The sequence below is a fragment of the Achroia grisella genome, unplaced genomic scaffold (assembly GCF_030625045.1).
Source record: "Achroia grisella isolate CSIRO2021 unplaced genomic scaffold, CSIRO_AGI_Agris_v1 utg900, whole genome shotgun sequence".
Lineage (NCBI taxonomy): Eukaryota > Metazoa > Arthropoda > Insecta > Lepidoptera > Pyralidae > Achroia > Achroia grisella.
Window position 1 is genome coordinate 711469 of NW_026713059.1, and position 14831 is coordinate 726299.

The window sequence follows — 14831 nt, forward strand, 5'->3', positions numbered from 1 at the left end:
TACAAAGAAAAAGACAAATCAATACACTAAACCAACCAGCAGTGTCCTCCAATTGAGAAGCTCTTATATTTGGATGTTAGTTCTAAAACTAAGTAGGAACCTGTATATTAGGTACCGGGAACTGGTAACCCATTCCTTTCCTGTCCTATTTTTAGGACACTATATTTGAATTTTCAATTATTGCAATTACAATCGACCGAAAATATAACGGAAATAGAATCAAAATAGGTAACCTTTATTATATTAGCCTTATAGATATAAATATAAATATATAAATATTTCTTCACACTTAGAATATATAAATATAATGTCCAGTATTTACGATAATAATATTATTTATAAGCTCCCGATATTTTGAAGCTATTACAAACGTATTAGTATGTAATATAATATTATCTGTGGTATTACTCGACTGGAGATGTCGATGTAAACAATTATTACGAGCAGATAAATCTGTCTACCTGATGTCTTAGTCTCGAAATGATACAATTATTGTAATATATCTTATATATTAATAATATTATGTCTGTGCTCCATCCACGGACATATCTTTAAGACATGCTAATGGTAGAGGAATTAAATAATCCTTACTTCCTTACTAATGCGAAAGTAACTCAGTCTGTCTTGCTTTTACGTCAAAACTACTGAACCGATTTACACAGACAATCTAGGCCCTGAGAAAGGAAATGGGCGAACATCCTTTTTAACGTGAAAAAGGGGTTGTAAGAGGAGATGAAAGGTTGTATGAAAGTGTCATAATTTTTATAGTTAGAAGCCTGAAATTTATTTTTTAGGCTCTTGATTGAGTTGTATGGAATTTCGTCATTTTTGAAGCTATAACGATGAAACTTTTTTAATTGGTTTTTATTGGTGTAGATTATTTCACTTTTTCATTATTTGGTCAAGGTCACATTTTACGCGGACGAAGTCGTGGGTTTTAGCTAGTATAATATAAATCCATTAAGTTATGAAAAGAACTTCCGCAAAATAGCACTTAAATCGATAAAACATACGCTTAAAATTGTTTACATCCATAGCCATCTCCAGTCGACCGGTGGTCATAATGTGTGTGACAGCGTCGGGTGCTCAGAAATAAAACCGTTTATACACTTTATTTATTAAACTTTATTGCATCAACATAAAAGGACATGAACAAAATTAAAACATAAAAAATAAAACTAAGTATAAAAGGCGGTCTTTTCGATAAATAAGAGACAATCTCTTCCAGATTACACAATTGCAAAACTGTAAATAACAGTGAAAAAAAATGAAACATTAAAAATAAAACTTGGTGCAAAAGGCGGTTTTATCGATAATGCAATTCTTCCAGATTATAAAACTGTAAATAATAGTTTGAAACAATATCTTTATTTAATTATTTGTTTCACTGTGATACGTAGCCTGTCCTCGTTATTTGATGTCGGTGACCAGACGCTAGAATATTGAGAGAACTGGATACCTGTTATGATTCGATCGAACCGACAGGATACAATATCATGCTAGTCAGGCTCATATTTGAACATCTCGTCTGAGCCGCCAAAGTTATTAGTTCAGTGCAGTTACGTATAAATTCGACCCGTGTAGACTAATAAAATAGTGTGGTAACCTTTCTTACAATAGTTTATTGCGTAGCAACTATTTTAATATGTTTTACCCAATTGTTTATTTAATCTATAATAATAATAATAATATCTCAGGACAGTTCACACAGCGCCGTCTAGTCCCAAGCTAAGCAGAGCTTGTGTTATGGATACTAGACAACTGATATAATATATTTTTTTAAATAAATACATATACAAACGATTATACTCATGAATATAAATGTTTGTACCGTGCAAGGAATTGAACCCGCGACCATCGGATGGTAAAGCGATATGCTAAACCACTAAACCACCCAGGCTAATAAATAATAACAAATGTTCAAAACTATTAATATCGCATGAATGGCCCAGATGGGGTAGAAAGAGGTATTAACTTCGCGGTGAAAGCAACCCTTGACATGATAGCATATCGTTCTCTCTGTAATCTACAGCTACATGGTAAATTAAATTACATTTTTGTCGGTGCCACGGAAGAGTTAATCAAAAATATAAGTTTTAATCTTTGGGGTTAAAATATAAACGTATAAAGAGTCATTCAAATGATTTGTTTTAATCTATTTCTTAGTAAATTATCCAATTGTTCAAAAAGAAAAAGCTTTGTTTCAACTATTTTTTAATTAGATTATGATATCTATTTAAAAGACCTACAAGTAAGTTTCCTGATTATTCTTCTTGTACTTATACTGCTTTCAAACGTACAATAATATTTATTCATTTCAATCTAGCTTATTCTAGAGGAGATAGCTTATATAATAAAACCTTTGTAACTTATTACTCTAACTAGTTGTTCCCGCGACTTCGTTCGCGTGGAATTTAACTTTATTTTTCTAAAATAAAAGTAGCCTAAGTTACTCCTTATTCATCAGATACCCGCCAAAAAGAGTCCCGTCAAAATCGGTCCTGCCATTTCAGAGATTAGCCGGAACAAACAGACCGACAGGCAGACAGACAAAAATTGTAAAAACTGTTATTTTGGTATATGTACCATATTTATATTCATACGCATGTAGTAAAAAACGGTTATTTCAATATTACAAACAGATACTCTAATTTTATTTATATGTATAGATGTATAGATATAAGTTCTTTAAAATTCACTTCTATTGCAATAAAGGGTTAATAAATAAATACATATTTTTAATTGTTACAGATCTCCATAAATATGGATGAATCAAACCTAACAAGCATACTGAACATTTCATCGTTGCGTATCCGTGAAGTGACCACGACCTCGGCAGCGGTTGTGGTACGAAATGCCACAGTCACCAATGCATACGAGTGGCGGTTTATATTGCCACCGTATTTTTTAATATTCATGCTCTCCATATCTGGCAACTGTATGGTCATTGCCACCCTTACCAGCAACAGAAGGATGCGAACAGTGACAAATGTTTATTTGCTAAATTTAGTAAGTATCTGCTTATAGATTTTTATAGATATAGTATGTTTACGATCGGAAATAGATTTTTTATGTATTTTCCAACTAACTTGCTCGGAAAGTGCATCTAATTTCACCAGTTTCGATATATAAAGCATCTCATAAAATACGCTTGCGTTATAAAAGCAAATAGTGACATTTATTCAAAATTCGAACTGACCGCCGCACGGCGCCAGTCAGCGGGCATCGCGCTGATTTAAAAAGTAAAATAGCGGCAAAGCAACTATTTAAATCACAGTTTTATGGTTGAGTTTATTAAAAATTAGGTGTATTGAAAAACAACTTACGATATACATGCGTTTCGCCTTATGTATTATAACCATCCTAACGCACTTATATCGTATAAAAAATTAAAAATAAAATTATACAATTTGAAAATAGAACGTCACGCATAGAATATCGATATTGTTTTGTTTCTAATTATGAATTTATACACACTTCTCGAATATTTCGCGGCACCAATACATATATCTAGTGTACAAAACGATTCTATTTTTTTTATTTTTTATATTACAAACACAGCAATATTCCTCCATCAAACAATTTGTGTACATTCTCCTCCTCAAGTCGTTTTTCTCATACCTGAAGGTCGTGACAGCCCCGCAGAATTACTTTCTTTCTGATTACAACCCTTACACAGATGGTGTCGGTCTTTTGCATAATGGAGAGCAAATTCAAATTCAAAAATCATTTATTCATATAGGACATTTAGCCGCTTATGAACGTCAAATGTTTTACATTATATTTTTAACTTTTTCCCTACCCTCCAGTTCAGAATATAGATCCAATTGAGAAGAACTCAATTGAACATGGAACATGGTGTCCAACGATGAGCGAATTTGGTCAGACCATCTAGTGGGGCTATGCCGTCTTTAGATATACATAAGTGTCTGTTAATACCTCCTCGCAATATATTAAAAAAAAAAACTTGTTTCGTCAGATTTGAATTTATGAGCTCTTGTATAATTCAGGGTAGTAAACCTAGGTCACGATGGACTATAAATTAAGGCTCGGAACTTAATTAATTCCTATAAAAAGTATCAAATATATGTATTATTCCTTCGAAAACACCGACTTTATATTAAATGTTATAATGTAAGTACATTTAGAATAAGTATTTATTTATCCATGTTAATATGATAACGAATATTGCATGAAAATTGCAATATTGAACAGATTTTGATGAAATTTACAGTAATTAAATTTTACAGTAATTAAATTTTAATTAAAATTTGTGTACTGAAATTTAACGCATATTATAATGCACAGTTTCATTTTATATAAGTAGATATAGAGATGGCTGCGTCCATCTAACTAAGTCGTTAATAAATCAGTGCGTAACAGACCGTCTCTGTATTTGCTTGTCTGCCCCATATATAACGTGTCAGATTCAAAGTTACGACTCTTCATTGTCAGTCAGGATAACACTGGGCCACAAAGCTCATACAGAGCAAATGTAACATTATCTAATCTGTGCTCTGTATAATAAGTAGAACAAAGTGATTACTATTTAATTATTAACTAGTTGTACTCACGACTTCGTCCGCGAATACCTTGACAAAATAAAGAAAAAATATCTAATAATCGAAACAAAAAGTCCAAAGAAAAGGGTTTAGACTATATGTGTACCAAATTTCATTTAAATCGGTTCAATAGTTTTGGCGTGAAAGCGAGACAGATAGACAGAGTTACCTTCGCATTCATAATATTAGTAAGGATCTTGACACGAACAGATATCATTAGATATTTTAATGTCACAAGTAATCAAGAATATATTTTATTGTTTTCTTTTTTAATATCTTCATATATTTACATATTTAATTTTGATATTGCAGACATGCAATTATACAATAAATAAGAAAGGCGAAGACAGAAAATATATTCAATTTTTAAATAACAATATTGTAATTTGAAAACTTGAAAATTTGAAAATATTGTTTTCTATACTCTCATAAAAAATAGAAATGGCTTCAGTTTTTTATTATATATGATTTTGATATAGGATTTAGTATAGGTATAATATATTTTTTTTATTTATAATAACACTCAATGAATCAAACTTAATTAAATATAATTTACAAGTAATTGTGCCCGCGATTTCACCCCCATGAAATTTATTATCTATGTGTTATATTAATGCTGTAAAGTTTCATCAAAGTCCGTTTAGTAGTTCGTGCATCTATCCATACTCACAAACTTTAACGTTTATAATATTGTTTATAAACAATCATTTATTTATATACAAACTTTTTGTTTTTTTTGTGATGTTTTTAATTGCTAAGTTAATTTTTTTAGAAAAAAATTGCTGTCGTTTTACCTGATGATAAGTGGAAACAGTCAACTATATAATGAAAAGCATTACTTAATCATATGATTGTCTTGCGTTAGTACTTATGTGTATCTATATATTAGTCCTACAGAATATATGTCCTATATTCTGTAGGACTAATATATAATGCTACGCTATTACTTTTTTATTTCCAACGCAAAAAGAAGGGCGTTATATGTTTGACATACCTTTTTTTAACAACTCACACAGAGCCATCTAGTCCCAAGCTAAGTAGAACTTGTGTTATGGGTACTAGACAACTGATACAAAATCATAGATTTTTTTAAAATACATACATAACATGTATAGAAAACACCCAGATAATACAAACAATTATACTCATAAATACAAATGTTGGTGGAATCGAACCCGCAATCATCGGAAGTAAGGCAGTGGGGTAAACGACTAGACCACTGAGGCCGTCAATCTATCCTTAAACGGATGGACCAATTATGATACGGTTGATTTTGTATGAAAGTTAACGTTATCGAGATTGTTCTTAGCTACAATTTATTAATTATATTTTAACAAACGTTACAATATTTTTTAAATTTTATAATCATTTTCAGTACTTACTGTAATGTTTTCTTTCAGGCAATATCTGATTTTCTACTTGGAGTATTCTGTCTTCCGTTCACGTTGGTCGGTCAAATCTACAGGAGGTTCTTGTTTGGAGCATTTATGTGCAAGCTGATACCTTTCTTGCAAGGTAAATATTTTCCTTATTTACTTAAATATTATAAACCAGTATGTAAGCAGGAGTGTTTTCTTTTAGATTTTTAATTATTCCCTGTATAACTACCGAATAAATAGATAATAATCTTATTGGTTGTAAATTAATACAATACTAGTAGTAGTAGTAGTAAATAATAAATACTTATACTTTACATTTATTCTCTTTCCTAAGGAAGGAAGACGGAAGAAATTGCTTTAACTATAAGACCGAATTTACTTTTCTACTTAGTATTATTTTCAGTGTTATAATTTTCTTCATGTTCTTAGAATGTTAGTGCAATAAAATATTATAAATAAAGTAATTTATTATTTGCTAATTTGTTCTCAGTAATGTTCCTGTAATAAAGTAGTAAAGTGTTTGAATATAGCATGGGTAGACTATTTTCTGTCTGTTAAGCCGTTTGCTTTATATGCTGTGTTTTGTTTTAAAGGTTCACTTGAGATATGGCAGATAAATTACAGGGTACAGAGCAGGTTTCGTAACAGCAATACACAGGAGATGATTAATTGATGAAAGATAGAAGGAAATAAAAAAAAAATTGCCAATCGTTATATTCTTGTACACATATACATATAAATGAATAATAAATAGGAAATATATATATTTCCTATTTTTTATTTATTTAATTCAAGCCACTAATGACCTATATTATAAATACCTTATATGAATGAATGATATTGAAATTAATATAAGATATAAATATAAATTGCCTGTGTGGTCACGGCAATGATGCAAGCAACCTGCAACGGTAGCGCTGCTACACAACTCCTTCGGCCAGTCCTCCTTCATGAAGGTGGACAGCATGTTGGTAGGGATCCGGGCCACAAACGCCTTAAAACTCGGGTTGTGACTCGACTCTAGCTGCGTCACCCTGAATTTCAGGTTACTCCTGGTCTATGCGGACCAACTCGACAATGTACTGATCCTTGGTGGACTTATAACCTGTCATTTGGTTTAATAGTTCAGTTGAGATATAGCACCTGGGTACAGAGGCATGTTTCGTAATAGTAACGCACGTGGAGTACCACAAGCGGTATATTATAACGTCATATCCGTGGAGTATCACGGATATCACGTCACCTGTGATACAGTATGATATATATAGAACAGTAGTTTCATATACATATATAGTCGTCAGTTTTAACACACAGCTAACGCACAGAGATAAGCTGTCGGCTTGTTTACTATATATAGCTACTAGCAAAATGTTCTCCTGACGTATAGTTGCAGGTTCGATTCCTTGTATAATGCATCGGTTTGGGTGTTTTTTATGTATATTTCTACTTGTTGTTTTGTATCTTTAGTACAAGCTTTGATTTTAGGACTAAATGACAGTGTGTGTATTATCCTGAGTTTTTATTAATTGTTATTTATTATTAGTTTATATATCTGTGTATATATCCCAGGTCTTATTTAATAATTGTTTGTTGTCTTAAATATCACATATTTATATGTTTGTATGGTATATGGTGACTGTTAATTACATAAACCCTCATGTTAGATTTTTAATGAGTAATGGGGGCTGCCTGAATACTGCACCTCATTGAGGTTGTACTTATATCAGCAACAACTGAGGCAGCTCCTATTACCAACTTTGTGTGCTATTTTTTATTTTGTGTATTCTTCGTAATTTGTTGTATTATGTTCGCAATAAATGAATTATCTATCTATCTATTTTAGTACTTAACTTTGATTTAACTATTGTGTAACTTTAACTTAATAAATTCAAATTCAAATTTAAAAATAATTTTATTTATGTCGGACATTTTAGCCCCTGAACGTCAAATTTTTTATATTATATTTTTTTTCCTACCGTCCAGTTCAGTATATAGATTGAATTGAGAAGAACTGGTAAAAAACTCAATTGAATATTTTATTTATTTATTTTTAAAAGCCAGTTTATTTACAATGTATATTATATAGGTAATTTATGTATATTTATATAGGTATATGTCTAACATTAAATGAAAATCCCGTGCATTAACTAATATTGCCATGCACGTTCGTCTCTCTATATACTCTACATTATGTATCAGAGAGTCTCTATATTCTGTAAAGTACGTATTATATAACTATTGAACATAATCAAATTAATACACCCTTGTTGTCTACCGATGTGTGAGATATTTGAATTCTACTTAATATTCCCAATATCCCGCTTTTAGCTGAATATAAATGAGGATGTGGTAGGTGTAGATATTTCGAACAATGGTCCCGTACATCAGAGTATTGTAAATAAATCGTGCCCTTTGTAATAATTAACGGGGTAAGTTAGTTTAACTGTTTGCTAATCTTATGGAGTTAAAGTAATTTAATTTCATTGATTTTTTATTAAATCAATAAAAATATTTCAGGACAATTCACACATCGTAATCTAGTCCTTAGGAAAGCAGAACTCGTATTATGGGACTAGACGATGGGTAATACATATATATAATACATAAATGAAAACAAATGTTTGTTTGAGCGAGGAAACGAATCCGTGATCATCGGAATTAAGTCGGTGTGCTAAACCTTAAGATGATCGATTATATGGCGCTGTGTGAATCGTTCTGTGTATTTTTATTATTATGTAATAAATTAAATTATTATTAAACTAAAGATTTATAAGCAAGGTCCTATCGACAGAATTAAACCAGACAAAGATACAGATGAAATTTTCAAAATCTCATTATGAAATTCATTTATATTTGCAAGGAAAGCTATTTCCGGAATGTTATACAAGAAATGCTCATTTAAATTAATAGAATTATTAACAACAACAAATCTGGTTGTCATCTTGCAAAATCCATTATAATTACAATAGAATAAATCCACTTACAGCATCCTATTGAGCATTTCGTTAAGACGCCGTAATGACAGCGGCAAGGCCAAACATCCTTTGTTTTGTGCGTCTGTATAAGAAGTATTTCAACGGCCCGAAATTAGTTTTCAGGCTTATATTCAAGGAGGTACGTGAAATATAATATACTAGCTGTATGTTGACCAAATAATGAAAAAAATATTTAATGACCTAACCCAATAAAAGCCAAATGAAAAAGTTTCATCGTTTTAGCTTCAAAAATGACGACACTTCCATACAATCTTTCATAACTCTTTCTACCCCTTATAACTGTTTTTCTTAATATATATATATATATATATATATATATATATAATAAATAGGCTAAAAATTAAACTTCAAGCTTCTAGCTTTAAAAATGGCAATATTTCCATATAAACATTTAACTCTCCTTTAAATTCCTTACAACCCATTTTTCTTTATTTATATTTAATCAACAGCCTAAAATCAGTTTCAGACTGAAAATGGCGATATATCCATACAATCTTGCACCTACCCTTTCAATCCCCTTACAACCATTTTCCAAATTAAAAAGTACGCTATATCCATTCTCAGTCTAGATTATGAGTTTCAAATTTCATTAAAATCGGTTCAGTAGTATAGGCGTGTATGTGAATAGTGAGGTATTTAATAAATATACCCAAAAAAGCCAATGAAAAAGTTTCATCATTCTAGCTTAAAAAATCATGAGTTTACATTAAAACTTTGATCCCCTATTTTATTTTGAGGGTAAAATTATTACAAAATTTGAATGTCATATTTATTAATATTTAATTGCCAAACTAAAATATAAGTTTCAAGCTTATAGCTTTAAAAATTACGATTCTTACGTACCCTTTCAACCCTTACAACCCTTTTATGGCATTCAAAAGTAGCCTATGTCCTTTCTCAGGGTCTAGACTAACTGTGTAGCAAATTTAATTTAAATCAGTTCAGTAGTTTTGGTGTGTTAGTGAGACTGACAGACAGACAGATAAAGTTACTTTCACAGTTATAATATTAGTGGGGTATTTTATAAACTAACCCAAAAAAGCCAATGGAAAAAGTTTCATAGATCTGGCTTCAAAAATGACGATTTTACCTAAATACTTTCATCCCCTATTTTATTTTACCACCTTAAGGGTAGCTTTTTTACAAACTTTGATGGCCCATTTATTTATATTTAATCAACAGCCTCAAAAATAAGTTTCAAGCTTCTAATTTCAAAAATGACGAATTTACATATAAACTTTCATCCCCTATTTTATTTTACCTTCTTAAGGGTAATATTTTTACAAACTTTGATGGCCTATTTATTTATATTTAATCAACAGCTTCAAAAATAAGTTTCAAGCTTCTAGCTTTAAAAATGACGAATTTTCATAAAAAATTTCATCCCCTATTTTATTTTACCCCCTTAAGGGTATTTTTTTTTACAATCTTAGATGGCCCATTTATTTATATTTAATCAACAGCCTCAAAAATAAGTTTCAAGCTTCTAATTTCAAAAATAACGAATTTACATATAAACTTTCATCTCCTATTTTATTATACCCCCCCCCTTAAGGGTAATTTTTTTACAATCTTAGATGGCCCATTTATTTATATTTAATCGACAGCCTCAAAAATAAGTTTCAAGCTTTTAATTTCAAAAATGACGAATTTACATATAAACTTTCATCCCCTATTTTATTTTACCCTCTTAAGGGTAACATTTTTAAAAAAAATTAATGGCCTATTTATTTATATTTAATCAACAGCCTCAAAAATAAGTTTCAAGCTTCTAGCTTTAAAAATGACGAATTTATATAAAAAAATTCATCCCCTATTTTATTTTACCCCCTTAAGGGTAATTTTTTTACAATCTTAGATGACCTATTTACTTATATTTAATCAACAGCCTCAAAAATCAGTTTCTAGCTTCAAAAATAACGAATTTACATAAAAACTTTCATCCCCTATTTTATTTTACCCCCTAAGGGTAAATTTTTTACAAACTTAGAATGTCATGTTTATTTATATTTAATCGACAGCTTCAAAAATAAGTTTCAAGCTTCTAACTTCAACAATGACGAATTTACATAAAAAATATCCCCTAATGTATTTAACCCCCTTAAGGGTAAAATTTTTAAAAACTTTGTATGTCATATTTATTTATATTTAATTAGCAGCCTCAAAAATAAGTTTCAAGCTTCTAGCTTCAAAAATAACGATTCTTCCATACAATCTTTCATCTCCAATTTCAACCCCTTACAACCCTTTTTTCGCATTAAAAGGTAACCAATGTCCTTTCTCAGGGTCTATCAGGACTATCTGTGTACCAAATTTCATTTAAATCGGTTCAGTAGTTTTGGCGTGAAAGCGAGACAAACAGACAGACAGACATAGTTACTTTCGCATTTATAATATTAGTAAGGATTTCCTCAAAGAGCAATAATTGGAATATTACTGTCTATTAACAAAGCGCAAAGATAATTGCTGTACGAAATTTTATTAACTTCATTAAATATTTTTGATTAATTTAAATTTAATAATTGATTAAATTTTTAAATTGATTAAATTTTTAAATTACGCAACGGATTTTACTGCAGTTATCAGCAATAGAGAGTGATTCAAGAGAAAGGTTTATATGTGTAATACATGCGTGTATAGAATAGTATAGAACAAGCCGAGAAATTCAAATATTTGTAATGCATGCAAAAGCCATGCCGTGCAAAAAAAAATGTTATATAATTGTGTATAATAATTACTAAGAAGTTCGTTTGTTTAAGACACAATGCTTTTTTATGAAATACGCCTATGACGGTAACGATCAATGCTAATCAGGAAACAAGTGGTATGGTGGGATTTATTATTATTTATCACAGAAAAAACTTAGATTCATATTAAACCCATGGAAATGCGTGGTGATAAAAAACTCTACCGTCTAATTTAATCACATTCCATTATTTACTCGCATTAGTTAGCTAAGTAAACATATTTACGCGTACTTGCGTAATGAGACTAATGAGATTAACTCATGAATCAACTTTATTATTACACTGGTAGTAAAATTCACATTAGCACTAATTTCCAAAAGTTGTTTAATTTATATGTAACTGTAATAGCAGACAAGAACAGCTTATTTGATGGTAGGAGTAGTACTTAAATTTATATGGCATGTCTCGGCAAATGTTGTATATAAATTTAAGTACTAATATCGCTATTAAAATATAGGAGTGATAGAAGGATGAAAATTTAGGCTTGCATGTATTTTTTCCACATTATAAAAAAAATAAAAAATGTTGGTGGCAACCCTTATCAATTATGGGTTTGAAAAATAGATAGTAGCCAATTCTCAGACAGAATGTACATATAAACTAACATATATGATAACTAAGATTTTGACATTAGAATTTCATATAAGATATGACTATACCCACCACGAACAACTACTATGTATAATATGTATGTATTTACGAAAAAAAAATATCTATGTACTTGTATCAGTTATCTAGTATCCGTAACACAAGCCTTAGCTAGCTTAACTTGGGACTAGATGGTGCTGTTTGAATTGTACTGAGATTATTATTATTAGAACATCTCGTTATCATATGACAGTCGTGGTCTCATGCCTTGATATTCTGGAAGACTAAAAAATCATGCCTCTGTACGCTGCCATATCTCAACCTTTAACCCAAAACTAACTACAAACTACTAAGCGACTAAAATAGCTGAGACAGAGGTTCCCAAGTAGGCGAATTCGTTTACTTCGATCTAAATTTACAACATTTCAGCATTATTACTTAAACAGCGTACGTATATAGCGAACTAAAAATTCTTCTTCATTGTTTGGAAAAGCTTATTTGAGCAATAAATGGCTTATTGCTCTGTAATATACCTTATTACTCTGTAAGTTACGTTCATTTTTATACTTTTGTTACAACACTGGTGTTATTGTAGAAAATAAGAAATATATAACTTGCCTGAAAGACATTGACTTTAATTTCGATATAAATATTTTACAAATTCTCTTCTTAAAAACATATACATATATATATATATATATATATATGGTACTGAATATGGAAAAGCGGGATGTACCTAACACATGCATTGCTATGCCTACTAGACTACTATGTATTAAATTTGTTTTTAAATATATATTTTTTTCAATTAAATATTATTGGTTCATGATATATGTCATGGGGTAAAAATATACACGTCAGATCTTCACTATCAAATTGCCTCTTGATTCTATGAAATAATTTATTTTGTTAAGAATTAAACCAAGATACAAATAAAGAGGCTTTATTAGCGGCGGCATTTCAATTAAATTTATAAATTAGTGTTCTTTACACTTCTTGTGACATAGCTAATAGTTAGACACATGCCGTCGGGACACTTTTTGTAGATAATGATGTGTTCTGCAAAATCATAGTACATCATTTTGTTCGATCATCAATAGTTTTCGCAGCGCATGCGGTTTTAGGTATTTTTATCTAATTATTTTACACCTTGGGTTACATTATTGGAGTATGAGTATGGATCCCTATTTTTTTGGAAAAATAATATAGGCTATGTCACCTAGAGATAGGGTAGCTTCCTAATGGTGAAAGAATTTTTCGAATCAGTCCAGTAGTTTCGGAGCCTATTCAACACACACAAATAAACCTTTCCTCTTTATAATATTAGTTTAGATTAAGATTGTATGTATAGTATTCATCGTCTTAGAGAGTAGAGTTTAGAGTTGCCCATGCTCTACGGTCCATGTTAATGTTTGTTATAATGACTTTAATATGTAGTTTAGTTACATTAGTATTTTAGTAACATATCCTTGTGAATATATATTAACAAGAGTATATCAAGTACACTGTTGTATACTCTTTATGTCAGAGTCATTATCGTTGCCTTGCTGAATGACATATAAATGTGTTTAATGGGTTACTATCGTTCGCAATATTTTGATCACACATAAAGATTCTCGTATTATCTAATAAAATAAATGTCAACCTATACTATTTGGATTTTAGCACTTATTTTTTAACTCGCTAAGAAAGTGTTAATTTAAAGGCTCACTAAAAATGTTTTGTGTCATTGAAATGTCAAACAAGTTTGACTCTCTGATGATGAGTGTAAATCATCGTTAAACATATAAACAGGACCACGGATATCTCATCATCATGTGACATGCCTATGGTATGTTCTGCTTATTCTAATATAAGATGTAGCGTACCGATACCGTACCCTATAATTTATCTGTCATGCATGACAATAATTGTTCATGCTCGAGAATTTCATTTAATGTTCGAAGTAGACACCTATATAAGTGTATAATATAAACAAACTGGCTTTTAAAATAATTCAGTTGAGATTATTGCCAGTTCTTCTCAATTGAATCTGTATACTGAACTGGATGGTAGGCAAAAAATATTATTACGAAAAACTGCCAAAATACTGCTAATACTGCTAAAACTGCCAAAATACCCTACATGATTATATACATTTTTTATTTTTGATTTGATTTGATATCTCATCCTCGAACCAAAACATAGTTTACAAAGCGACCTCATTGGCGGCAGCATTGGGTATAACAAAAGGATCCATGATATATTTAGTACTTTATCACAGTGACATTATAGAGAACATTTGTGTGGTAATACTAGGTACATTGTATATACAAATCAGCCTCATTTATAAAATAAAACTGCTCATCTACCAATTTCAAGTCAACTCGATGAATCATACGGGTATACCAAACAAAGACACTTTAGAAATTCAATTTGTCATGTTACTCGACTCATTAGCAGAATACCAAAAATACGAAGCCGTAAATTCAACGGACATTTATTATATTGGATTGATTTTTTTCAGTAATACAATACAACTAATGTATAGAAAAATCTCGTATCGCACACACTTTGCTA

At 30.4% G+C, this 14831-nt stretch overlaps 1 protein-coding gene across 1 annotated transcript in view; it reads left to right on the forward strand.

Moving 5' to 3' along the window:
* The first annotated feature begins 2763 nt into the window (after window positions 1-2763).
* Window positions 2764-14831, forward strand: part of LOC131853168 (cholecystokinin receptor-like) — a 45541-nt gene continuing 33473 nt past the window's right edge. The window contains exons 1-2 of the mRNA XM_059203992.1: window positions 2764-3009; window positions 5963-6077. Coding sequence (XP_059059975.1) covers window positions 2764-3009; window positions 5963-6077 — 361 coding nt within the window. The remainder of the gene's footprint in view (window positions 3010-5962; window positions 6078-14831) is intronic.